Genomic DNA, 27,851 nt, shown 5'->3' with positions numbered 1-27,851 from the left:
AACCTGTAACATTTGGTATCAGAACTGAAACTGGAGTACTGGATCAGTGGTCAATAAAAAGGGACAATTCCAGGACCCTGAAACAAAGCCACAACAGAATAGCCACCAGTCATAAACGCTTTAAGGTTCCACTAGTACCAAATCTTGAGTTCTGAAACTGGTAGCTGACCAGTGGCTGATGGAATAAGTTTCATGTTCCTAGAAATTCCAGTACCTAGCACACTGGAACCTAGCACCTTGCATGGTACTTAGCACTGTGGAGGCTTGTGCTAGATACTGGAATTTTTAGGAGCAGGAAACAAACCTTTTCCATTAGCCTCTGGTGAGCTACCAGTTTTAGAACTGTTTTGTGTTTTGTGGTACTATTGGAACCCTAACATGTGGGGGCTTTGTTCCAAGGCCCTGGAATTGTTCTTTATTTATTGACCACTGTTCCAGTATACCCAAAGTTTCAGTTCTGGTCCCAACTCTGTGTAGGCAACCAGAGATCCTTTAGTATTGTAGGTTTTGGGTCAAGTACCAAGAATTAGACAGTGGTTTTAGTTCCTATTTTTTTTTTTTTATCAAACACTATACTGTATAAAGTATGTAGACACTCCTCTAATAATTGAATTAAGTTATGCATCCATTGCTAGGTGTATAAATAATGATATAAAGTAAACAATATGTTTTTAACATTGTGGCAGCAGTTCGGGGAAGTCCCTTTTCTCTTTCAGCATGATTTTGCCCCCTAGTATAAAGAAATCGTTTGACCAGTGTGCAAAGGATCTCTGGTTGCCTACACAGAGCCCTGGTCTCAACCCAACGTAACACTTTTGGAGTGAATAAAGCTTGGTTTGTATAAAAGCGTCTGCTAAATGCCGAAAATGTAAATGTAAATAATTTAATGAGAATAATTGTGACAATTTGATATTAGTATTATGTCCTGACATAAAATGTGGTATTCTGGGAAAACACACTTCACAGAGCCATATCAAAGCAAGCAGTTTAATAATGAATTCATTTTCAGACTCTTTGTTTGCATTAAGTGGACGGCAGTGACCTGCGTGCGCTTTCCCACAACGGCACACCGTCTGATCTGATTGGACGATCACGGGGAAGTCCGGTCCGTCCTGAATTTGTGTTTTCGTGTAAAGCTCTTCACTTGACTGAGAGAAACAGTGGAGGTGTTTTACACTCCGAGCGCTGCTAATGAGAGGATTTACACAATGGACTTAATAACACTGGAGTGCCAACACACCCCGCTGCCCATTCAGATGCTAATCGGGAAGAGACAGAGCAAAGCAGCACCCTATACCACCCTCATTCAGGGCAGTTAGGGGTATTAATGCCTAGTGCATAATATGTGATTTTAAGCCAGATTTTCCGCTCAATTACAATTTTGAAGACGTCTTCAACTCAACGTGTGCTCCTCACAGGCGCTCGTCTAGTGTCAGCGGCTCAGCAATCCGACTTCTCCAGTCACCAGTCAGTCATCAAGGGTCCAATATTTTCCAGCATGCAGCAGTGAACCGTGACTCTTAAACCTCAAACCTCTGACCCCCCCCACCCACACACACACAAGGGTTCTCACCTGAACAAAACAGCACATTTCTTAAGCAAAATGCTAATCGTTCTTACAAATAATCACATCAACACACAAGCTCTGTGAGCACTTTAGAGGAATACAAAGACGACAGGCCAAAGTTCAAAACACATAACAGTCACACCATCCTACAACATAAAACCAGCAAAATTTCATAATAAGTCTTCACATCACGACAAGCAGCCATCAGCGATTAGCCAATAAACCTCACATTACACAAACAGTGTCAGAGGCAGCTGTAATAAAACCAGCTGGCACAGCGGGTGGAACGTGTCATAAAATGAGAATTATAAAACGGATAGTTCCGGTCCTAAAATCTGATTGGCTGAGCCGCGTTCGAAGCCGTTGTAAAATCCCCGATAAACGCACACCTAGGACCACCTCACATCATTCCATATTAATACGCCACTGAATAGAAAAAGTTAATGTTATTTTCGCCCTCATGTTGCCTAGCAACACTGTTAATCGAACTATTTTGCGTCGCGGAAGAATGCTTTATTGTAAGTTTATACACAATAAATACATTTCTGAATTAAACATTGTTGTATTTATTATATTTTATGTTGACCGCCGTTTTATAAAAGCAATAAGCCACTCGAGGCCGTGCATTACTGTTATGATTTTAGCACGGGGAAAGAAGTTTTAGGCACTCCGTTTCGCGTCGTGCCAAAAACGTCATCCCCGTGCTAAAATCACAGTAATGCACGGCCTCTCGTGGCTTATTGCTTTAATAAAGCCCTCCCATTTAAATAGTGGGACAGTGGTAGCCTAGTGGGTAGAGCTTTGGGCTATCAACTGGAAGGTTGAGAGTTTGAATCTGCGAATCCAGCTCTGCCTTGCAGCCACTGCTGGGCCCTTGAGCAAGGCCCTTAACCCTCTCAGCTCCAGGGGCGCCGTACCATGGCTGACCCTGCGCTCTGACTCAACTTCCAAACAAGCTGGGATATGTGAAGAAAGAATTTTGTTGTACTGTACATCTGTATACACAGACCAGGCATAACATTATGACCACTGACAGGTGAAGTGAATAACACTGATTATCTCTTCATCACAGCACCTGTTAGTGGGGGGGATATATTAGGCAGCAAGTGAACATTTCATCCTAAAAGTTGATGTTAGAATCAGGAAAAATGGGCGAGCGTGAAGATCTGAGTGAGTTTGACGAGGGCCAAATTGTGATGACTAGACGACTGGGTCAGAGCTTCTCCAAAACTGCAGCTCTTGTGGGGTGTTTCAGGTCTGCAGTGGTCTGCAGTGGTCAGTATCCATCAAAACTGTAGCTCCAGTTGCTGAAGAAGTTAATGCTGGTTCTGATAGAAAGGTGTCAGACTCCATGTCTCGACGGGTCAGAGCTGTTTTGGCAGCAAAAGGGGGACCAACACAATATTTCGAAGGTGGTCATAATGTTATGCCTGGTCGTTGTATGTATATATGACAAATAATAGCATTCTAAAGGGAAGATATGATTGGTCAGTTTAACTATTAATTAAAATTGGTCTCTCATTAAATTACTGTTGCTCGGCCCTCTGTAAATTTATAACAGGACCACCAATCACCAACATTCTTTCCAGCAACAACAGAGGCGGCTTCCCTAATTTAACCCTTTACATTTAAACACAACTTGAATAGGCAGTTATGAAGGATTTATTTACTTAGGTTTGTAAGTTTAAATGTTCATAGTCAAATAATGAGTAGATGAAATTAAATTAGAACTGCGAACTTTAGTTATTATTAAAATTATTTTTAGAATATCTTAGACCCTCTCTGAGGGCCTAGGGGGCCTTGATGGTTTCCTTCTGTCAGCATATTTGTACTTATCAGTGAGCGAGCCAACATGAAAAGAATCCTTCCTCAACCATGTGTAAATCAACCAAAGGCATGTTACTGGTTGCCAGGTCTTATCCTGTAAAATTGGAATACATTTTAACCAAGAGCCATGATGCCCTCAATAAGGCACTGTGTTCTGTCCCAGTAGATGCCTTGGATGAAAGACTGGGCTAAACGGCGTTTAAGACCATTTAAGACATTAGAAAGGTTAGGTAAGGGGGGTTTTGGGAGGTCTGGCACAGATTAATTCTATTTACATTATTTCTTATGGGAAAAACAGCTTTAACTAACGAACATTTTGACTTAAGAACAGCCCTTCGGAACCAAACTCGAGCAACTGAGTTGACGCATTTTATGTCATCCTATACTCCCGAGAAGAAGGCACGTCTAAATTCTTAGATACCCTAAAATGCTGCCTACTGAGGTTTCTTAATTTTAAGTGAAAATCTGACTGAATAACGAGGGAGTGTCCGACGCTTCCTTAGCGGTGAAGGCAATCCCAGCATTCAGTGCGGCTTTTCTCACCAAAAATTACAAATATGGCGGCCAGGTGGTGCAGCAGGATATTCCACTAGCGCACCAGCGCCGAGACTCCTCGGTTCGAAACTTGGCGTTGCCACCGGTCGTCTGGGCGCTACCTATATACAGTATATATATATATAATTTTATAATTGGCAGTGCCTGCAGCAGACACATTTCTGCTAGGACGGGATGACCGGACTAAGTGGGTGGGGTCTTCCAACACTGTGTAAGGACCCTGATTGGCAGACAGAGAGGCGCCTGTGCAGAGTGCATGGGTAAAACAGGGTTTCGCAAATGGCTGCGCATGGGTCGGAGGAGGCGTGAGCAGCAATATACCCACTTCGACTGCAATCAGGGATCCCCCAGCAGCGGAAGACAAATTGACTACACATTCTTTTCAAATGTAAATAAATTCTCATTTTATTTGTGTCGTTTATTTGCAAATTTAGGCTTGTCAGTGACAGTTTAACCGTTTTCGGTACACGGAGTGAGACGTTAGCTGGTGTGCTAGTGGGTTGTGTCTGCTCAGCCCATTGGTTTGAATGGCCTGAGGCTAACTGTGTTAGCTTAGTAATCTCTGTCTAAGTACTGCATCTAAATAATCTTCCTTATGAGTTCGATGTTTTATTAGAATCCTCTTTACTGAGGCAGCTGATCAGGTAGGCAGTAGACACCAAGGCAGCTCACTAGGTTTTCGAACAGACCCATATCGTTCACGCTGCACTGATTTTGAAAGTGATAGAGCACTCGGCTTCAGTGCATCGCTCAAGCGGCACACCGAGGGTCTTTAGCTGTCCTGGAATTTGAACCCACGACACCCGAACATTAACTCAAAGCTCAACCATTAACCCTGACTTTAGAAGAATCGAAGTGATTTGTAGCCACTTGGTTCGTTCAATAACCAGCCTTCAGATGAAAACCACACTTGTTCTTTTGTTTTTCAACCCTTAAATGACTTTGACAAGTCAACCAACGAGAGAATGTAAAACAACCTTGAGTCCCGTGTAAACTGAATGCTGATGAGCCAAAACATTAGGACCGTTGACTTAATATTTTGTCAAAACAGCCCTGACCCACGAGTCTCTGGTATCTTGTATCAGGAGATTACAAGCAGGTCCTTCAACCTCTGTACGTTACAAGGTTGATCATCCTACAGTGCACCCTGGTGCTATCTCTTCCCTAGATAAATGATGCAGTCAACCTCCTTCATTTGCTCTGATGTAATACTCTGATGCCTGTCTGCCTGTTGTACGTGTTTTCAATGCTGGATGGGAATTAACACGGGTATTTTGATTGGTCTGTGACTACGCAGCCCCACACACAGAGGGTTTAATGCACTGTGTTTTGACACATTCAGCTCATCACCAGACTTAAACTGATCTGCAACTGAAGCTGCAGTGAATCTTCTGGTGGTCTGTAACAGAGACCATAGCCTTCACACACAGCAAAAAATGTAAAAGTCAACATATCTCAAGGTGTATACTGGAAATTTAAATAGATAGACAGATAGACAGACAGACAGACAGTGGGAGATAAATAGATGGACAGACAGATAGATAGACAGACAGATAGATAGATAGATAGATAGACAGACGGACAGGCAGACAGACAAATAGACAGAGATAGATAGACAGACAGACAGACAAATGAATTTAGATAGATAGATAGATAGATAGATAGATAGATAGATAGATAGATAGATAGATAGATAGATAGATAGATAGATGACAGACAGACAGACAGACAGACAGACAGAGACAGACAGACAAATGAATTTATTAGATAGACAGACAGACAGACAGACAGACAGACAGACAGACAGACAGACAGACAGATAGATAGATAGATAGATAGATAGATAGACAGATAGACAGACAGACAAACATACAGACAGATAGACAGAGATAGACAGATAGCCAGATAGCCAGACTGACAGATAGATATACAGAAAGATAGACAGAGACAGACAGATAGACAGTCAGACAGGCAGATAGATAAACAGACAGACAGACAGACAAATGAATTGATTACATAGATAGACAGACAGACAGATGAATTGATTCGATAGACAGACAGACAAATAGACAGACAAACAGATAGACAGCCAGATAGACAGAGATAGATAAATAAACAGACAGACAGACAGGTAGACGTATGTCAAGGTGTGTACTGGAAGTTTAGACAGATAGATACACAGATAGATGGATGGATGGATGGGTGGATAGATAGACAGACAAACAGACAGACAGATAGACAGACAGACGTATGTCAAGGTGTGTACTGGAAATTTAGACATAGATATACAGAGATGGATGGATGGATGGGTGGATAGACAGATAGACAGACAGAGAGACAGACAGACAGATAGAATCAAAGAACATCAGTAAACATACATATCTATGGTTAGTATAATAACTAGTGATAGCTCAGTGGTTAAGGTACTGGACTAGCAAACAGAAGGTTGCCGGTTCTAGCCCCGCCACCACCAAGTTGCCACTGTTGGGTCCCTGAGCAAGGCCCTTAACCCTCAATTGCTCATCATGTTCAGCTCATTGTGTAAGTCGCTTTGGATAAAAGCGTCTGCTAAATGCTGAAAATGTAAATGTAAACTATAGACATTTACATATATGGTATTAGGTCTATATACATAGTAATATATACATAATAATAATACAAGCTGCCATCGAAGTTGTGCATCAAGTAGGAATGGAAAAACTACAACAATTAGTGTCTTTAGTGTCAAAACCATTAGAAAGGAAAGCTGATGAAACACCATGATCAACACGTCTATTTGTCTTTAAATGCCATGAAAAGAATCCTCCCAAAACCAGATGTAAATCAACCAAAGCGATGTTACTGGTTGCCAGGTCTTTGTTTATCCTGTTGAATTTGAATACTTTTTACCCAGGAGCCAGAATGCCACTGCTTAGCCCCTGAGCAAGTCCCTTAACAAGGCACTGTGTACTGTTACAGTAGATGCCTTGGATAAAAAATCTAATTCTAAATATTCATTGGACATCATACATTTTTTACATTTAGCAAACACTTTTATCCAAAGCAACTTACAATTGTGACTGTATACATTGCAAGCAATTAAGGGCCTTGCTTGAGGGCACAACAGAGGCAACCTAGGAGATGTGGGGCTTAAACCAGCAACCTTTTGATTACTAGCCCTGTACCCTAACCACTGAACCACCAAGACATCTTCTCTTTTCTTTGTATTCATGACAGTTGATTTCTGAAGCGGATCCGCCTGGCTGTCACTTGTTGGGAATATGCATCAGCAGGGGGAGAGGAAGAGGCCGTTTCCTTCATCTGATGACTGATAAGAGGGGTCGGGCTGCCTCTTTCTTTCTCCCCGGTGTTTGAAAAAGGGGGATCCGCCATGCTGTGTTTGCTAAGCCCCCCTCCAGAGCTGCTCTGTGCCTTTCGTCCGGAGCCGGGCCACGGGGAGGAAGTCTGCTTCCATCTCTCTGTTATTTTAGTTGCTCTTATCTTTGATGCCATGACCAACGAGGCCAACGTGACGTGCAAACGTGCTCGGGGTGAATGGAGCTTCGGCTTAGTTCTGTCCACACGGGCCAACGGATCGTCCAGACCAAAAAACAACTGGCTGAATTGTGTGCCATCTCACTCGATTCTCATTATTCCAGTTTGAACTTTAATCAGCTCAAGATGCTTTGTGAGTGCTGCAAGAAAAGCAGCTCTGTCAGCAGATCTGAGCATCTTTGGAAAGCTGTTTACGGTTGTTCGTCTATACTAAGAACGGGGCTGGATTAACAGCAGACAATTGAAACATGGTATATCTGCTGAAAGAACAGTAGCTGGAGGGTTTTTAGGCTCCAGCCAACATTATCCGCAACCTAAAACCTTAAAGCCCACACACACCTCATGAAACTCCAGCAACTAAAGACAAAAAAACCCAAGGTGGTCCTTAAGGATAGCCCCTGTTCCCTTGACCATTGGGTGGCACTGTAGAGCATACAGGATAATCACTTGTTTAAATTTGAATTAGGTATTAGTACATAGTGGTGATGTAGAACACCATTACAGTCAAACATGGGGGTCGGCTAAGTACAAAGGTATTGTGAATACTGTGACAGTACACTATCTAAGCAACTGAGGTTTAAGGGCCTTGCTCAAGGGCCCAACAGTGGCATCCTGGCAGCAGAGGGGCTTGAACCAGCGACCTTTCGATTACTAGTCCAGTACCTTAACCACTGTTCGAACTAAAACTGCAACTGCCGAATTAAATTGAATCTCTTCTAGGACCTATTAACGAGCCGACATTAAATCTGCCACCATTCTATTCTTCTGATTACAAAAAATACATTCTCAGGGTGCCCAGGTGGCGCAGTGGGATATTCCCCTAGCACACCAGTGTTGAGATTCCGAACCCTGATTAGCAGACACAGAGTCGGTGCAGAATGCATGGGTGAAAGAGGGTTCCGCAGCAATATACCCATCTCGACTGCAATCAGGGATCCCCCAGCAGTGGACTACGACTGCTGACTACGAAAATCGGAGAGAAATAAGAGAAAATGCATAAATAAAATAGAAAAATATCTGCAAATATTTGTACATTTTCTACTATCAAAGTAGCTGTGCTAGTGCCAGTACTTATTCAGGAACCATCCATCATTTAAAGACCTGACCTATATTTATTTAACCATCAAAACGACCATTAGATAATGTGGGGAAGTTTAAAAGCACATTCCATCTTGTATTTTTAGAAACAAGCCATCTCGATCAAGGTCACAGTGGGATTGAAGTCTGTCTCTAAAACACTGCCTGCAGGGCAGGAGTTCCCTAACAGGGCACCAGTTAATTTCAGGGCATTCCTTCACTTCCATTTAATTACATCCGAGGAAAATTACAGTTACACAACTGCAGCATTTTCATGTTGCTAATCTTCTGTTCTACCGCATCTGGTGACCAGTGAGGCAACTGAAGTACACTTAATTCAACCGGTTTAAAATGATGTGCGCTATCAAGCCGGACGTAGCTGATATAATGTGGTAAACTGTGGGTATTACGATATTAAGGAACTAAGGCAGTGGCATTTAAACCATAATCGACTGGTAATGTGGCAATGTGTGCCAAGAAAACATGCATCACACCAATGGTACCACCACCAGAACGTTAAGTCAATGGACCCATTCATGATCACTTAAGATCCTTTATTTGTCATATATACATATACACGTGTACAGTACAATACAATTCTTTCTTCGCATATCCCAGCTTGTTTGGAAGCTGGGGTCAGAGCGCAGGGTCAGCCATCGTACGGCACCCCTGGAGCAGACAGGGTTAAGAGCCTTGCTCAAGGACCCAACAGTGGCTGCATAGAAGAGCCTGGATTTGAACCGCCAATCTTCCGGTTGATAGCCCAAAGCTCTACCCACTAGGCTGCCACTGTCCCCTAATACATACACTTATACACTGACGTCACTTTATTCTCTAGACCCCAAACTGGCTGTCGTTTTGTTATTGTCATTGTTATTATTATTATTGTTATTAATAGTCTAGTGATCTATCTATCTATCCATCCATCCATCCATCCATCCATCCATCCATCCATCCATCTATCTATGAATCAGTTTGAGTTTCATTTCAGTAAGCATGTGTCCACTGCATCCTTAGACTTCTCTTCTTGGCTGACAGGATCAGAACCTGATATGGTCTTCTGACGTTGTACCCCGTCCACCCTAAGATTTAAGATGTTGTAGGTATATAAACAGTTGGACAGGTGTTCCTAATAAATTGGCCAGTGAGTTTTACAAATGGTACGATTTTACCCATGTTGAACCTCCCCGTTACAGTGAGTCTCCCACCTTTAAATGTAGATGTGGTTGCCAGAAAGAGCTAATAGTCAAAAAGAAACACCTCAGCAAAATGCCAGCATTTTCCATTATATTATCTCCAGTAAATGATTTATCCTGGTCAGGGTCACAGTGGCTCTAGAGTTACATGCTGAACGAAACTCCAGGCCTTTAATCACCACCACCCACAACTCTGCCACTGTTACACCACCTAGCTCATCATTTATTATTCTAAAAAGGTGTTACCATCTCCTGTCACCACACACACACACACACACACACACACACACACACACACACACACACACACACACAGTCACCTACCTCAGTGCAGACAATTTACAGTTTGGCAGAAGTTCATACACTCCAGTGTGTGAGTGAACAAACAGTAACAAATACAGTGCAGATCAATTATATATCTCTCTCTAAACACACACACACACACACGCACACGCACACGCACACGCACACACACACACACACACACACACACCACAGTTTGTCCGACATTTCTGACGATGATCGTCTGTATCTAGGATCTAGATGAATCTGATTTGAGTGAATTAGATTATAGTGGATGTCCTGCACAGCATTAACCTGACTGCCTGCCCTTCTCCATGTGACTGGAAATACACTATGTGGGCAAAAGTATTGGGACACCTGACCTGACCATGAATCTGTTGGACATCGCATTCCAAAATCATGGTAATTTATATTGAACTGCATCTTTTTTTAGTAGCTTTAATATCATTCATTCATTTAGTGTGTGACAGTGGGAACTTCTACCTATTTAATCGATAGAGTCAATGAGGTTAGGTACTGATGTTGGAAAAGAAGGCCTGCCTCTCAATTCAAGTTTAATTCACCCCAAAAGTGTTGAGTTAAGTTGAGACCAGGGCTCTGTGTAGGCAACTGGAGCTCCTTTGCACACAATTTAGTGGTATATATGTGTGCAGTGGTAGCTCAGTGGTTAAGGTACTGGACTAGTAATTGGAGGTCCAACTGCTGCCAAATTGCCACTGTTGAGCCCCTAGGCAAGGTCCTTAACCCTCAATTGCTCAAACTGTATCCAGTAATAATTGTAAGTCAGTTTGGATGAAAGTGTCTGCTAAATGGCACAAATGTAAATGTAATGCTATAATCATGCTGAAAAAGAAAAGGGACATCCCCAAACTGTTGCCAACAATGTTAAAATCATATCATTTACTATATACATCTGTTAGAAATAGATGTATCAGAAGCAATTAAATTCAATCATTAGGGGTGTCCACATACTTTTGGTCATATAGTGTAAGTAAAGGCGCAGTGGAGATTAAAAAGCACTCCCGTACCCTCAACCTAAACTGTTCAACCATGCACAGGTGGTTCCCCATCTGTCCCCCTCCCTCCTAAAACATCGGCAAACTGCCTGCTGTGCACCCGATCAGGCCGGTGGCATCAGTGAAAACTGATTCCAGGTCACACACACACACACACACACACACACACTTTAAGGGTGACCTACCTTAGCGCAGACAGTTCATGCAGCTCGGCTGTTTTTTGTACACTCCAGAGTGTCTCTTAAATGTGAGCGAGTGGGTTCATGGTAACAGGTAGAATGAGAGTGTATCTGATCTCTCTCTCTCTCTCTCTCTCTCTCTCTCTCTCTCTCTCTCACTCACACACACACACACACACACACCAAATTCTTATCACTAATCCACGGCACCCTCAGATGCAACACATCCCCCATTTAAATGTGTGTGTGTGTGTGTGTGTGCAGCCTTTGGTGCTACTGAAGTGTAAATCGGGAAAAAAAGATCCACTCTTGAGCTACAAAAAGAGCACTTTATCTCTTTTTAACCCTCCTCCTCCACACACACACACACACACACACACACACACACATTCCCACCTGCCAGAACCTCCCCTACCACTCGACAGCTACCAGCCTGTGAGGATGAGGGACCAAGACGTAATGTCCTTTACAGAGTGCATCCAACACACTAGGCATCAAACCTCAGAAAGCCAGAGCTTACATTGTTCTTGAGAACAGTAGGAGGGTCTCAACTGCCAGTTTAACGGGGGGTGTTATAGGTGCATGGGGTTACATATCGGCTCCTGTGGCAACAGCTGCAGATTTTCTCACTGGAACCATAGTATCATAAGATGCTAGCTATTGCTCCATCTTTCTTTTGTAGCTTAAATTGGGAGTACAAACCCACCATCCAGCCCTTGTCTGAGGGCCAAAAAGAGAATAATCTCCCTGCTCGGGCAACAAAGACTTCTAGAAATGGTGAAGCAATGCAGGGAGAGCAGCATGTTCAGTGCATTAAAGGTCTGTGTAGGAATCCACTACTGTATGTGCAGTGGTGGCTGCGCCCGACTGTGGCCCTTCTGCGTCCCTTTAGCAGCAATGGAGAATACATTTAAAAAAACAGACACGGCCGCTCAGGTGGCGCAGCGGTAAAAACACACGCTGGAACCAGAGCTGGATCTCGAATACATCCTATCGAGTCTTAGCTCTGCCTTGCCGGCTGAGCGGTCACATGAACAACGATTGGCCTGTTGTTCAGATATGAGCGGGACTAAGCCGAATAGGGGTCTCTCTCTCTGTCAGACTGGTGCAATTATGACCTCTGCTGGCTGATTAGAGGTGCCTACACAGAGATGAGGAAAGGGTGCTCTTAGGGTGTGTCTCTCCGTACACAACGCTAGGTGGCACAACACTCGTCACACTTGGCACAACACAATACGGCTTGCTGCCTACTAGCTTCGATCCCCTCGGTCAGAGCAGGGATCGGCACAGGCTGAGAGGAAGCATGATGCAATCGGCAATTGGACGACAATTTAAAAAAAAAGTACAGACACTAACCCAGCAGTGCTCAGATCTCGGGCTCTCAAGTTCGAATCTCAGCTTTGCTATCAGCCGACCGGGCGCCTACACAGACACACAATTTGCTGTGTGTCTGTAAAGGGAGAGACAGTTGCTGAAAAAGAGGGTTCTTTATCACTGGGGGAATTACGGCCTCTGCGGACTGGTCGAGGAGTCTGTACGGGGGGCAGCTGATCACAGATGGCAGGGCGTGACTCTCCGTGCGCGATTCTGTGCTCTGTTAGTCCCCAGAGGGGACGCATGACAGTCTCAGCCCTCCACTGTGTGTGTGTGTCTGTGTGTGTGTGTGTGTGTGTGTGTGTAGCAATGATGGTTTTTTGAAATGTGAGCTTAAAACTGGGTGGGTCTGGGGAACGAGAAAAACTGGGACTAAACCTAAACCCACTCCCCCCACCTCACACCTAAACACACACATACGTACACACACACAGAGCAGACAGAGCAGAGTGTGTGTGTGTGTTACCCTCAGGTAATGTCTAAGTTTCCACATTTAAAAAAAGGTAAATTGAGACACTAGCTGTGTTGAACCACCCAATAATTACACCCCTCACACTACCAGTTACACCAGTGTGTTCCACTAAACTATGCCGTCAGGCTCGTCTTCAGTCTGCCTTACAAAAGGAAGCACACTACAAAGCAAACACTTAATAGCATTAATAGCTCACTCTCAATTGTCCTGGTCACCCCACCCCACCCAGAGTTCAAAATGACCACGTCTTTATTTACATATCATTAAAACAAGCGACTGCATTTAAGTTCCCTTATGTCGCAAAAGCAACATTACAGCAGATAAGATTCAATCCAAATTGGAGGAAAAAAGAGAAAGAAAAAGAGGAAATTGGGGTCGTCCATCCAACAACTTCCACCAAACTAACTCTGGTGCTGCACAATGCAGCTGTCAGGGTGAATAAATTACTTGGGATGCAACGATACACTCTACCCACGATGCGATGCGATTCACGATACTGATATACGATATACGTTTTTTTTTTAAACAAAATGAAATTGTTCTTTAAAAATTAAATATACTGTATTTGTGCTTATCTTTTATTTATCTAAATAATGAATGCCCTTTTATTTCTGAGGTAGGTACAAACTATGCAAAACAATGCTGCACATTTCCCTTTTTGTGTTTTAAAACAAATCCCACATTAAATAAATAAATGACTAATACAAATAAAGAAAGTATCCTCACATCAATAAATATTGGCTTGAAAATTCAGAACCTGGCAACCCTGTAATGATGTCAACCAGGCGAGGTGAATAGTGTCAGTGCTCTCTGCTGTTTAAGGTGAATATCGATTCTTTATACATGTAAACCGATTTGAATCGTTACACATGTGAATCGATTTTGTTGAACTGTCTTGTGGTGCATCGTTACATCCCTAGTAATTACATTTACATTTTCGGCATTTACCAGACGCTTTTATCCAATGCGATTTACAGTCTAGGCAATTAAGAGTTAAGGGGCTTGCTCAGGGGCCCAACAGTGGCAATCTGGCAGTGGTGAGGTTTGAACCAGCAACCTTTTGGTTACTAGTCCAGTACCTTAACCGCTTGGCTACAACTGTCCTACTTTTTTTTTTTTTAACACCAACGGTGGGTAGCACTGTCACCTCACAGCAAGAAGGTCCTGGGTTTGATCCCCAGGTGGGGCGGTCTGAGTCCTTACTGTGTGGAGTTTGCATGTTCTCCCCGTGTCTGTGTGGGTTTCCTCCGGGAGCTCCAGTTCCCTCCCACAGTACAAAGACATGCAAGTGAGGTGAAGTGGAGACACTAAATTGTCCATGGCTGTTTGATATTAAACTTGTGAACTGATGAATCTTGTGTAACCATGAATGCAGCCATAGTGTGTAAAACATGACATTAAAATCCTAATAAAAATGCCACATGAACAACAATTGGCCTGTTGTTCAGATTTGGGTGGGACTAAGCCGGATGGGGTCTCTCTCCCATGACTGGTGCAATTACGACCTCTGCTGGCTGATTGATGGCGCCTGCACAGAGATGAGAAAACAGTGCTCTCAGGGTGTGTCTCTACACAACGCTGAGCTGCACCGCACTCGTCAAAGTGCACGTGATAAAATGCATACGGCATGCTGCCCACATGTCGGAGGGGGCGTGGTTAGCTTCGTTCTCCTCAACCAGAGCCGAGGGATCGGCATTGGTGGAGAGGAAGCATGACGCAATCGAGCAATTGGACACACTAAAAAGGGAGAAAAAGGGGAGAAAATGCATAAACAAAAAAAATAAATATATATAAAAAAAATCCTAATAAAAAAATTAATTAATGACACCAACACATTTGTTTTTATTCAAAAAGCAGCAAGGATCAACTACTAGTGGTAGGAAAACATTCTCTTTCTTCTACGAACAAATGTCGTCACAGTTCCTGCTGATAAACCTAGTATTCTTTGGTTCAGAACCAGTTAATTTTTTGGCGAAAATGTGTTAAGCGGTTCAAAATTAGGTTCGTAAACTGAAACAGAATCCATTTCTCCTTGGTCAAGAAGGCTTGCAAAAGCATCATCTAAGCATTCTCATTTGGCTAAATGTACGACCATAGCGCACACGTCCAAAAGTGTGTTTGATCAGAAGAGAAGCGAGATACACAGCTGGCGATTTATTACATCACCCGCTATCTGTCTGCTCTCTGAAAAACGTGTCTTTAAGTGATATATGATATCAACCAGTGCAGGAATTCTCACTGGATCTCTGCCCTGAAGCTACATTTCATCAGGACTTAGATCATCCCTGATTCAGACAGGCCAAGAGCTCATACTGACACATACCGGGCACAGACTTCCCACAATTCACCTGGATGGTGGATAGAAAATGTCCTTATTAGGGAAACTGAAGAAAACAGCTGTCTGGCCATCTAGGTGTGTGTTCGCTCTCCGTAACGTGTGTAAGAACTGATGGTGCATGTATCCCATATATACACTACAGTATATGAACAATAGTATTGGGACACCTAAACATGCACCATGCATGTTTATATTGAATTGCTCTCATCTTACCTTTGTAGCTTTAATATAGCCCACCCTTCTGGAAGCATTTCTACAAAACCTTGGAGAGTATCTATGAGAATTTGTGCCTATTCAGTCAATAGAGTCAGTGAGATGAGGCAGTGATGTTGGAGGTAGTTCAAGCCTAGAAGTTAAGGTACTGGACTAGTAATTAAAAAGTTGCGGGTTCAAGCCCCAGCACTGCCAGGTTGTCACTGCTGGACCCTTGAGCAAGACCCTTAACCCTCAATTGCTTAGACAGTATATTGTCGCAGTACTGTAAGTCGCTTTGGATAAAAGCGTCTGCTAAATGCCGAACATGTAAATAGAAGAGAAGGCCTGGCTTGCAATCCAAGTTTAATTCATCCCAAAAAGGTTGAGTTGGGTCGAGACCAACTAGTCAAACTATGTCTTTATAGAGCTTGCTATATGCTTAAGGGCGTAATCATGCTCAATGAAAAAGGGGAATTCCCCAAACTGTTTCCACAGTGTTAAAAGTATATCGTATTACTCCATATTATACACCTGTTAGCAATGGATGTGGCAGAAATTACTAAAATCAATCATTAGGAGGAGCGTCCACATACGTTTGTGTATGTGGACGCTTACCATATAGTGAATTTTATGACAGTATTTCAATAGGAATTCACATGCTATTGCAGATACGTGTACACACACACACACACACACACACACACTAATGCACACTAATGCACGTGCATACTCAAACACCCACACAAGTATGCAAGTAAACACGCGAATAAATACACACGCACATAAAGACAGGCGAATCCATCCATGCGCAAACACACACACACACACACTACTATACAGTGGAGCAAATGTAAATGCACATACAAACACGCTCATAACCACAAAAACACGCACATACACGCTAGGGCTGCAACGATTAGTCGACGTAATCGATAACGTCGACTATAAAAAATTGTCGACGTGGAATATCATTGTCGACGCGTTGTTATTATTGCAATGCACTAAAGGGACTGCAGGGGGCGAAGCATCGCTTCCATGGCGCAGCAGGGAGTTTATGAAGACAGAGAGGCAAAGATAAAGAGACCGAAACTTTCTAAAGTATTTCAGCCAAAATAACCCAAAGAAACGAGCTGGACGCAGACACTACAAAGCAGAGTTATGGTTTCACGCCAGCACTACGGTGAAACGCCTTGCAGCCGTGATGAGCAGCGTTATTACGGTAAGTTTTTACACGCTTTGTGCTTTAACCAACGTAGTTAATGTTTGTTAATGCTAGAGTACTTGTCGGAAAACTATCTAAGAGATCGCTATTTTTCAGGTTTGTTTGCTAGCTAACGCATTAAGTGCAATAGTTAATCAGTCATTTATATGAATAACGTTATATAACTTAACATTATAGCCTAACGTTACCCTGTCTCATCTTCCATATTTTTTGCTCTCGTTGATGAGAGCATTCATTCTAAATAATAAGCCTCCTCCACTTAATGATAGCTAGTTAGCTCAGCAGATAATTCAGGAACTTATTGCTATAATAATTAAGGGAATGATTACTGTAGCGATTGTAGGACGTTCAGCAGTCTGGTTGTAATGCTGCTTTTTAATTCATGAGTAATTTAAAAATTTTAAGAAAACAATAGAGGCACTGTTACCTGTTTCAGACACTCAAACACACAGCCACACTCACACACACCTACGCACATACACTCATCACTTGTATTTCCAGCCTGTGTATTCTCTCTGTAGAATTAGGAACATCTGCCTGGGCTCTGTTACACCTGGAGACCAGACGTACGAAGGTAATAAAAACCTGAGCAATCTCTGACCAGCATCTGTGCTCGCATTGTGTCTCATATTAGCGTTTAATTACATAAAGCTGTAGCTTATCACACAAAATGAAGCTGAACCTGCTACGTATTGCACTCCGCTTTGGCTTTTGACTTCTAAAGCTGGCGTGAAGTTGAGAAAAGCTACTTCAGAATAAATCAGGATAAATAAACAGCGCTAATGGAATGATGCACCTGAAATTCCTTTGTTTAATCCTAAAGCTGCTACGATATGGGTTGCCAGATTATACCAGAGCCACAAAAGGCAGCTTAACAGACAAGCAATGTGAATGAATTTGATATATGACTCCAGTACACACTGTTGAACTGTTGAGTCAAACATGTTAAACAATATATAGGGCTCCGAGTGTTTCAGAGTACCACAGTACCACAGTGGCTTTAACGATTTTTGAAATGAAACCTTTAAACCAAGACTTAAACCCCGTGGAACATCTGTGGAAAGACCTGAAAATGACAGAGCTGACAGAATCTGCCATGAAAAATGGGATAAACCCCATAAATCAGGATGTGCAACGCTTGTACCCAAGAAGACTTGCAGCTAAAGTTGCTGTCAAAAAGCGTCCACTAAATACTGAATAAAGGATCTGAATACTTTTGTAATGATATGTCAGCTTTTCATTTTCAAAAAACCTTTTTTCTTCGTTATTATGGGCGACTAAGTGAAGCTTGATGAGTAAAAATGTGTGTGTGTTAGAGTTCCTACCTGTCGAAGTCAGCATTGTTTTTGCCTTGTAGGGGGGGCTGGGTATCGGCACCCTTCGGCGGTCGGGCCAGTCGTCGAGTACACACACCTCCGTCTGTCATATAGCTACATGTGAACACACCCACAAACACACACACGTTAAAAGAGTAATGGTGAATGCATGCAGAGACACGACAGATTCTTACACACACACATAAAAAAAGTGATGGTATATGAATGCATAGACATGACAGAGTAGTACAAACATACACACACACACACACACACACACACACACAGAGTCAAATGCACCTCAGAGACAATATTAGCGAACGCACCCCAAACATGTCATTACACCAATAACTGCTTAAACAGACGTCACGCTAAAGGACGCTACCTCTGGGATCCAGGGTTTGAATACCCAGCAGTGATATCAGCCAGTTGGGCGTCTACTGTCCTGGGATGTGTTACTGTATTGCACATTTACATTTTCTGCATTTAGCAGACGCGTTTATCCAAAGTGACTTACAGTACTGTGACAGTATATTAAGGGTTAAGGGCTAGAATAGAATAGGATGCCTTTTTTGTGATATATACATATACAGGTGTCCAGTACAACTTAATTCTTTCTTTGCATATCCCAGCTTGTTTGGAAGCTGAGTTTAGAGCGCAGGGTCAGCCATTGTACGACGCCCATTGAGCCAAGAGAGTTAAGGGCCTTGCTCAAGAGTCCAACAGTGGCAGCATTGCAGAGCTGGGATTGGTTTGTCTGTGTGTTTATTAGGATTTTAACATCATGTTTTACACACTTTTGGTTACATTCATGACAGGAACGGTAGTTACTCGCCACACAAGATTCATCAGTTCACAAGGTTATATATCAAACACAGTCATGGACAATTTAGTGTCTCCAGTTCACCTCACTTGCACGTCTTTGGACTGTGGGAGGTAACCAGAGCACCCGGAGTAAACCCACACAGACACAGGGAGAACATTCAAACTCCACACAGAAAGGACCTGGACCTCCCCACCTGGGGATCGAACCAGGGACCTTCTTGCTGTGAGGCGACAGTGCCACCCACTTAGCCACCATGCCGCCCAGCTGGGATTGAAACTCTCAATCTTTCGATTGATAGCCCAAAGCTCTACCTACTAGGCTACTACTGTACGAACAGTTACAACCTGGTAGTGGTGGGGCTGCAAAGTTGGAAGCATATTATTTTCTTTACATCATTGACCCATTAACAGTTACACCTGTTAGTAATTGTTGTGGCTAAAACACATGAATTCAACAATTAGAAGGGATGTCCCAATACTTATCATAACAAAGTGTAATTTACATGAAAGAAAAATTGCATCAAGGGAGTTTTTTTTTTTTATACTTTTAAATATTTCATATTGTCCTCATTTTAGATGAAACGTTTTACAGACTTTTAAACAAAACACGACACATGATGAACCTGTCTACAGAAACAGAGCCGTGCTGAAGTACACACAGCTGTATGAGGAGCAGTCCAGCTGCTATTAAAACGCAGTCATAATGCTGAGCTGGAACCGACCTGACAGACACCCTGCAATGAAAATCCACTTTTTCTCTGCAGCAGAACTTTAAACGGCTCTCATTTACTTCAACGGCTTTAATCTGCACTAAATAAAGGTGCTTTTTTGTACTTCTCATTTTCTGTTCTTTTTTATCTGAGCAAAAATAACAATTTTGACTTTTCTGTGATAGTAATTGCACACACACACACACACACACACACACACCACACACACACACACACACTTTCTTTTATAATTATGCAACACTTCAACAGAAGTCCTTTAAAGTGCAAACCGTTTAGGGCTCCTGCTTGTGAGGTCGAAAGGCTCACAGTCCGAAAACTGATTTTAAAAAGCTGATAAACATTTTAGAAAGAATCACAAACTGACACTGTTCATAATATATATATATATACTGTATATTCATTTTATTTCATACTCATGGTTCAATTTATCCTGGTCAGGGTCGTGGTGGTATGTCAAGCCATCTCATAGTCTCAACCACCCCTTCCTCTTCCCAGACACAGCTCTACACCGATCAGCCATAACATTAAAACCACCTCCTTGTTTCTACACTCACTGTCCATTTTATCAGCTCCACTTACCATATAGAAGCACTTTGTAGTTCTACAATTACTGACTGTAGTCCATCTGTTTCTCTGCATGCTTTGTTACCCCCCTTTCATGCTGTTCTTCAATGGTCAGGACCACCACAGAGCAGGTATTATCTAGGTGGTGGATCATTCTCAGCACTGCAGTGACACTGACATGGTTGTGGTTGGTTAGTGTGTGTTGTGCTGGTATGAGTGGTTCAGACACAGCAGTGCTGCAGGAGTTTTTAAATACCGTGTCCACTCACTGTCCACTCATTTAGACACACCAACACCTAGTAGGTCCACCTTGTAGATGTAAAGTCAGAGACAATCGCTCATCTATTGCTGCTGTTTGAGTTGGTCATCTTCTAGACCTTCATCAGGGGTCACAGGACACTGCCCATGGGGCCCTGTTGGCTGGATATATTTGGTTGGTGGATGATTCTCAGTCCAGCTGTGACAGTGAGGTGTTTAAAAACTCCAGCAGCGCTGCTGTGTCTGATTCACTAATACCAGCACAACACACACTAACATACCACCACCATGTCAGTGTCACTGCAGTGCTGAGAATGATCCACCACCCAAATAATACCTGCTCTGTGGTGGTCCTGTAGGGGTCCTGACCATTGAAGAACAGCATGAAAGGGGGCTAACAAAGCATGCAGTTGTAGCACATGTAACTGATTATTATCATGATCATATTGTAAAATTATTTTAGCCACTAGTGTCCGGAATCCAAAAACAAATCACTGACAGCTGCAAATTCTAAATGATCATAAAAAAGCAATAAAAAACTGAACGTATCAAAACAATAACAGTGGTGTAAAGTCAAAATGAAACTTCCCCTGCTCAACCCTCATCAGGGCTGAAGATAAATCCTGGAGAGCCAGTTAAACGTCTGCTGATGTCACAAAGCTTAATTCCTCAGAAATCCCAAGAGTTTAACTTTCACTGACTGTTAACATGCTAACATTGCGCTGTTGACTCAGCATTTTGTTTCTGAATGCCACCCAGCCGTGTGTGTACAGGGTGTCGCAACGTATTGATCCACGGCCGCTGTACAAACACTCCTGTTTAACCTCGGTGTGCACGAGCTCCGTTCAAACATTGACCGAATTCGAACGGTCTTCTGTGCAATCTTCTCGCGCTTCTCCTATTGGCTCTGCTGAATCCAGCCTCGTCTGGTTTCTATTTATAGAACCCGTCAGCCATCATGGGTTAATCTGACTCAATCCCGAACCATTAGAGCAGAAATGAACCCGGGGCAGCTGCTTACTGAAGGTGGGGTGAATGAACGTGTGTACAAGAAATTCAGGTCAGCTAGAAATGATCTGTATAACATAACGGTGTGACCGGGTGCTCGGAACAAAGAGGGTTTTTTTATTTTCAAATAAGACGCTATACAAGGTTAGGTCTTTAACCGTCTTTTAAAGATAGCAAGAGAATCAGATGTTCGGACAGACAGAGAAAGTTTCACCAGTTGGGCGCTAGTACAGAGAAGAGCCCTGATGCTCATCTTCCTTGAATTCTGGGTGGAGGATCAAGTCGAGTGAGACTAGATGCTCAAAGGTTGCGTGGTACAAAGTGAGGTTTAATTAGACCTCTAAGGCAGCTTGGGGCTGGTCCATTTTTGGCTTTGTAGGTGAGCATCAGTGTTTTAAACCAGTGAAGCCAGTGAAGAGAACGCAGCAGTGCGGTGATGTGGCAGTGTTTAGGTTGGTTAAAAACCAGGCGAGCTGCTGCATTTTGGATGAGTTGTAAGGGTTCAATAGTGGACGTAGGAGCACCTGCCAAGAGGGAGCTGTAGTAGTCCAACTGAGAGATAACAAATGACTGGACAAGAATTTGAGTGGCTTCCATAGAGAGAAAAAGCTGAATGTTGTAGAGGAGGAACCGGCAAGATCTTGTCATGTTGGCTACATGTGAAGAGAAGGTCAGCTGGTTACCAAGGACAACACCAAGGTTTCGTACATTATCAGATGGTCTGATTTGGGAGTCATCAAGAGAGATGACTAGGTCTTGGATTGGAGATTGCTCTCCACGAATAAGTAATGGCTTTGTTTTGTTGGGACAGAGTTTTAGGTGATGAGCTGGCATCCATAGTGCCAGACATGCTGAGATGCGAGCTGAGGCTTGTGTGTCTGAGATGTGTGGACAACCAAACAACACTGTACCTGCTGATAAGCATGGTGGTGGGAGAACTACACGCCAGACTGTTTTGCTGCATTGCAGAAAGTGGACAGCAAATAATTATTACTTTTTGAGGTGCCTCACTTTAAAAAGTCACATTTAAAGTGTCTAAAGTGACTGAAATACAGCTTTAAAATGGCCTTCCCAGGGTCCTAATTTAAATTCCACCAAGTACATGTACAACCCCAAATAAGAAAAAGTTGGGACAGTATGGAAAATGCAAATAAAATAAAAACATACAGTTTCTTACATTTACTTTGACTTTTATTTGATTGCAGACAGGATGAACCTGAGATATTGCATTGACGTCCCTGGAAAAGATGACTTCTTGAAGGCAGCACATGTTGCTCTAAGATCTCAATGTACTTTTCTGCATTATTGCTGCATCACAGAAGTGTAAATTACCTTTGGCAAGGGCACTGACACAGCACCATACCATGACAGACCCTGGCTTTTGTACTTGTTGCTGATAACAGTCTGGATGGTCCTTTCTGTCTTTGGTCCGGAGCACACAGCGTCCATTTTTTCCAAAAAAAGACCTGGAATGCTGATTCCTCTGACCACAATACATGTTTCCACTGTGTGATGGTCCATCCTAGATGCCTCAGAGCCCAGAGAAGTTATCTACATTTTCTATACTGTCCCAACTTTTTCTGATTTGGGGTTGTAGATGAAGTCAATTCAAGCCAGAAAACAAAAAAAGTACTGGGACACCCCTTCTATTTTTGAATTATGTGTATTAGCCAAAGCAGTTGTTAACAGGTGTATTGAATTAGTTGTATAAAGGAAATAATATGCTTCCAATTTTGCAGTAACAGTTTAGGGAAGGCTCTTTCCTGTTCCAGCATGACTGTGCCACTGTGCACAAAGCAAGCTCTATAAAGACATGAAGACAAGCTTGGTTTAAAGAAACTCCAGTGTTCTGCACAGAGCCCTGACCTTAACAGCTTTGGAATGAACTGGAACATCAACTGAGGCTTTCTTGACCAACATCATTGTCCAGCCATGCAAATGCTCCTATGACTGAATATTTTAATAACATATGTTTAAAATAGGAGTCCAACAAGCTCCCAGTCAGGTGTCCAAACACTTTTGACCGTGTAGTGTACGTCTCTGTAAAAACCACAAGTTTAAATTTAGAGGATGGACTCAGGTAAAGCAGGACAAGCCTTAAGGCCGAAGCATGAATGGAGTTGATGGATGAGTGGAAAGACTTGGTGCTATTCGGTTCCAAACAGGTTACAGGTTCTCAAAATGCACCCACAGGGCAAGAGCACTTAAATCGTTAAACAGGGAAGGCATGATGGGAAGTGGGGGTGTGTGGGGGGTAAATGAAACAGACCCAACACAAATCATATCGCATTCCTGCTTTTATGTGATTCGGGTTTGTAGCTCACCTGAAACGCGGCTGGATGATATTAAGTCGAACTCTGAGCCGGTTCAAAGCGAAGCTGAGATAATGAGAAGCGAGTGATATCAAAGTCAAACAGGAAGCTGATAACACCGCTCCTCAGTGATGATGTCCATGACTCGGGGGTACAGCTGCTCGTTTCCTGTACTTAATGCGGGACTACCTGCGGGCTGCTACAAGTACCGATACGCCAGTGATTTAAACGCGGTGCAGACGTGACCGAGCTGAGCTTTATTGCACAACAAAGTCGAGCGAGAAAGTTCAAACTTGCCACGTTTATGGTTTGGTTATGATTTACTAGCCTCCGTCCAGATTCCTTCATGAATCATCGAGCAGTGGATCATGGATTAATGACCAAATTGTGCAATAATGTGATTAGAGATAATCCACACCCACCCCGGACTCGTCGTCCTCAGCAAACAAACAACGTGCAATCAGGCTGGAATGTTCCAAAATAATCAGGAAATAATTGGACCATGGAGAAGACACTGAAACTGCTGGCCTAAAGTATGTGGACACCTGACCGTGAGCTTGCAGGGCATCCGATTCAAATCCATGGATATTATTATAAAGTCCCCCAACAATTTTCAGCCATAACAACCTCCACTCCCCATAGAAGACGTTCCACAAGATTTTGGAGTTCCCCCCTCTGGTAATTAATGATTAATAAATGATTTATTTCTTTATTATATTTATTTATTTGGGTTTTATGCCATGTTTAACACGTATGTGTCATTTAATGGCAAGATAGGAATTGTGTTTCTGTCTAATTAAGAAATTTTGGATGAGGGGTTGTCAAAGTTTGTTTGTTTATTAGGATTTTAATGTCATGTTTTAGACTTTGGTTACATTCATGACAGGAACAGTAGTTACTCATTACACAAGGTTCATCACTTCCAGTACCCGGAGTAAACCCACGCGGACACGGGGAGAACATGCAAACTCCACACAGAAAGGACCCGGACCACTCCACCTGGGGATCGAACCCAGGACCTTTCTGCTGTGAGGTGACAGTGCTACCCACTTAGCCACCGTGCCGCCCGGGTTGTCAAAGAAGAGTGCTCAGGTGGCGCAGCGGTCTATCACACTAGCCCACTACAGCAGAGAGCCGGGTTTGAATCTCTGAGGTTCTATCAGCTGGCCAGGTGTCTACACAGACATGATTGGAGGACATGTCTGAGGATGGATGGAATGGCTAAAGTCTGGCTTGCGCCCAGTGTTTCCAGGTGGAACCGGACCTGCCGTGACCCTGACCAAAATAAAGTGAAATAACTAAAAATGAAATAAAGAAAAGAAAATAATTGAAGAGGATGCATGAATACACACTATGAATGATGTTTATAGGGCCCCTGAATGCCGAAAGAGTTTTAAATTTAACGTGATAGTCGATTTTGTTGACCACAATGCAGAAGTGACAAATTCATTCAGTTCCAGAGTCAAACACAGAGTCTAATCTAATCCGCTTGCTTATCACCATCGAGAACCATCGAAGCTTCCGACCTGACCAAGCCTACGGGAAGGGAGGGAGGTCAGCAGGGTTTCTGTTCATTTGCCATCGCAGAGTATCTCTGCTGTCTGCATAAGGCTTTCCGTTATGTTTAAGTTCTACACTACACGACTTTCAAGTTGTTCAGATCGTCTGTCCTGCAGAAAGAGTTGGAGGTCAAATAAATATTTTTGCAATGCAGAGTTGGTATTATGGTTTGGAGTGGACGTCACAAATATTGTAAAGCTAGTGTGTGCCGATGTATTCTAATATAAACTATATTATGCCCCTCTATTTACGCTCCTCCCCCAGGGTTTCCCTTCTGTATTTTGCGTTCATAACAATTACAACCTGATCGCAACAACTTTCACACTACAGAATGTTGACTCGCTGACAGGTCCAGATATTTAGCATGCTAGATATTTTTCTTGAGTCGGTGAGCGATCGACGAGCCGCTCGGATCGAGTCGTTGAACAGTTCACACATAGCGATTGAGAGCCGCTTTTGATCCCCAATTGAACGCCGAGTTGCTTCTGAGCTGCCACATCTAGCGGTGACCTGTAAACGAGTAAAAAATCAGGGCAAAAATCGTGTAGTGTGAACTAGGCATAAGCCCTTTTCAACCAACCTGGAATGGGTTTCATTCCAGTTTGCAAACCTACTGCAGGTGTGTGTGTGTGTGTGTGTGTGTGTGTGTACAGTGTGTCTCCAATAATAAGCCTGGTGTACGTAATGATTGAGCAAAAAACACAAAGTATTGTGACTTTATTATTATAACGTGGGCAGTGGTAGCTCAGTGGTCAAGGTAATGTACAACTGGGCACCCAGGTGGCGCTGAGCTCCTGGGTTTGAATCTCGGCTCTGCTGCCAGTCGGCTGGGCGCCCCCTACTAGGCACAATTGGCTAATGCCTGCAGCAGACAAAAATTGGCATTCAATTGGCTTCCAGTCTGCTGGGTCGGAAAGACTGGACTATGGGATGTGGTTATCAACACTGTGTAAGGACGTATCTCCCGAAAGTATGGGAGAATAAGAAGGGATTGGTGGACTGCGCACACATCAAAGGGAGTGTGTGTCAGGCGAATATACACCCTACCTGGACGCCATTGATCAGAAGGTTGCTGGTTCAATCCCCACCATAGCATAGTTGCCACTGCTGGACTCTTGAGCAAGGCCCTTAACCCTCAACTGTTTCTACTGCATTCTGTCACAGTTGTTAGTCATTTTGGAAAAAAAAGGTCAACCAAATGCCATAAACGTAAACAGCTTTAAGGCTAGTTGTGGGTGGTGGATTCGTAAAAAATGAAACTGCTAGCACTAGCACTGTGTTCACATATATATAGAGCCAGTCATGTATTTGCCCCTGAGGGACGAGGGTGGTTGAAGATACCTGACTAAGATGTTCCTACACCAATAAAGAGGTGTTTCTCAATTATTTGGGTGTAACTTCTACTGACTCATCTAAACCAAATTTTTTTGCAGAAAAGTGGAAGTGGGCGTGTCTCATAAGCTGAGACAATTAAATTACTGGTTATGGGTAAATCAAAATCTAGCATGGTAGACCACAACCCCTGAGGCCTGGGTTTGAGTCTTAGCAAATCCAATGACTCGTTTGGGGGCCATCCAAACATGAATGGCCAGGTGTGAATGAGGGAAGGCCGGACGGGTAACAGCTCCTCCTGTCTGGTCAGGAATATGGTACGTGCAGGAAAGGAATACAGAGGGCGTAGCGTGTTCCTCTGTATGGGTTTAAGCTCTTTGTATGCAGTCCGCAGCTTCAAGTGTTTTGGAGGAGTTGTGTGTTAAGGTCAGATGCATGTAGCGGGGTGTATAATGGAGAAATGGATACGTCTAAACTGGGTAAAAAGTTTACATAAACCTTTTAATTAGGGACAGTATATTTGACATAAAAAAGCATTGCCCCTCCCAACTTTATGTATTTTTGCTTTTATGTCACATTACTTTAACATTTATTGTCTGTTTAACATTGTCGCTTTATCCTGGTCAGGGTCGCAGTGGGTCTGATTCACTGGGCGAAACAGGCAGGAAACAGGTCTCCAGTCCATCATTTACATTACATTTATTTTTTCGACATTTAGCAGATGCTTTTATCCAAAGCGATTTACAGTTGTGACAGTATACAATCTACGCAACTGAGGGTTAAGGACCTTGCTCAAGGGCCCAACAGTGGCAACCTGGCAGTGGTGAGGCTTGAACTGGCAACCTTCTGATTACTGATCCAGTACACTAGGCTACAGCTGCCCAACACAGGGCACACACACACACATTCAAACTTAGGGCATTTTCTAGTAGCTCTAATTTGCCTGACTGAATTACAGCGACTAACACGATCAACAATCAGAAATGGGGTGAAAGTTTCTTCCTCTTAGCTGGTCCTGTCTGAATATTATTATACTTTTCAGCATCTGGTTTTATTGGATCAGAGTCAAAAATCTGCCGTCAGACTGCTT

The 27,851-nt window shown here is 43.0% G+C and overlaps 1 protein-coding gene and 1 long non-coding RNA gene across 3 annotated transcripts in view; one reads left to right on the top strand and one right to left on the bottom strand.

The window, feature by feature from the left end:
- nav2b (neuron navigator 2b) overlaps positions 1-19,181 on the bottom strand; it is an 86,349-nt gene extending 67,168 nt beyond the window's left edge. For both annotated transcript variants that reach the window (XM_063000817.1, XM_063000819.1), the window contains exon 1: positions 18,181-19,181. In XM_063000817.1, the coding sequence (XP_062856887.1) occupies positions 18,181-18,281 (101 nt within the window). In that variant the 5' untranslated portion in view covers positions 18,282-19,181. The remainder of the gene's footprint in view (positions 1-18,180) is intronic.
- Positions 16,708-19,836, top strand: LOC134319567 (uncharacterized). Its single transcript, XR_010013542.1, has 2 exons — positions 16,708-16,852; positions 19,573-19,836. It is a non-coding gene; the product is annotated as an uncharacterized LOC134319567 (long non-coding RNA).
- Positions 19,837-27,851: the final 8,015 nt, after the last annotated feature.

Source organism: Trichomycterus rosablanca, chromosome 8, assembly GCF_030014385.1.
Source record: "Trichomycterus rosablanca isolate fTriRos1 chromosome 8, fTriRos1.hap1, whole genome shotgun sequence".
Taxonomy (NCBI): domain Eukaryota; kingdom Metazoa; phylum Chordata; class Actinopteri; order Siluriformes; family Trichomycteridae; genus Trichomycterus; species Trichomycterus rosablanca.
This window is presented reverse-complemented; position numbering and strand designations above follow the sequence as displayed.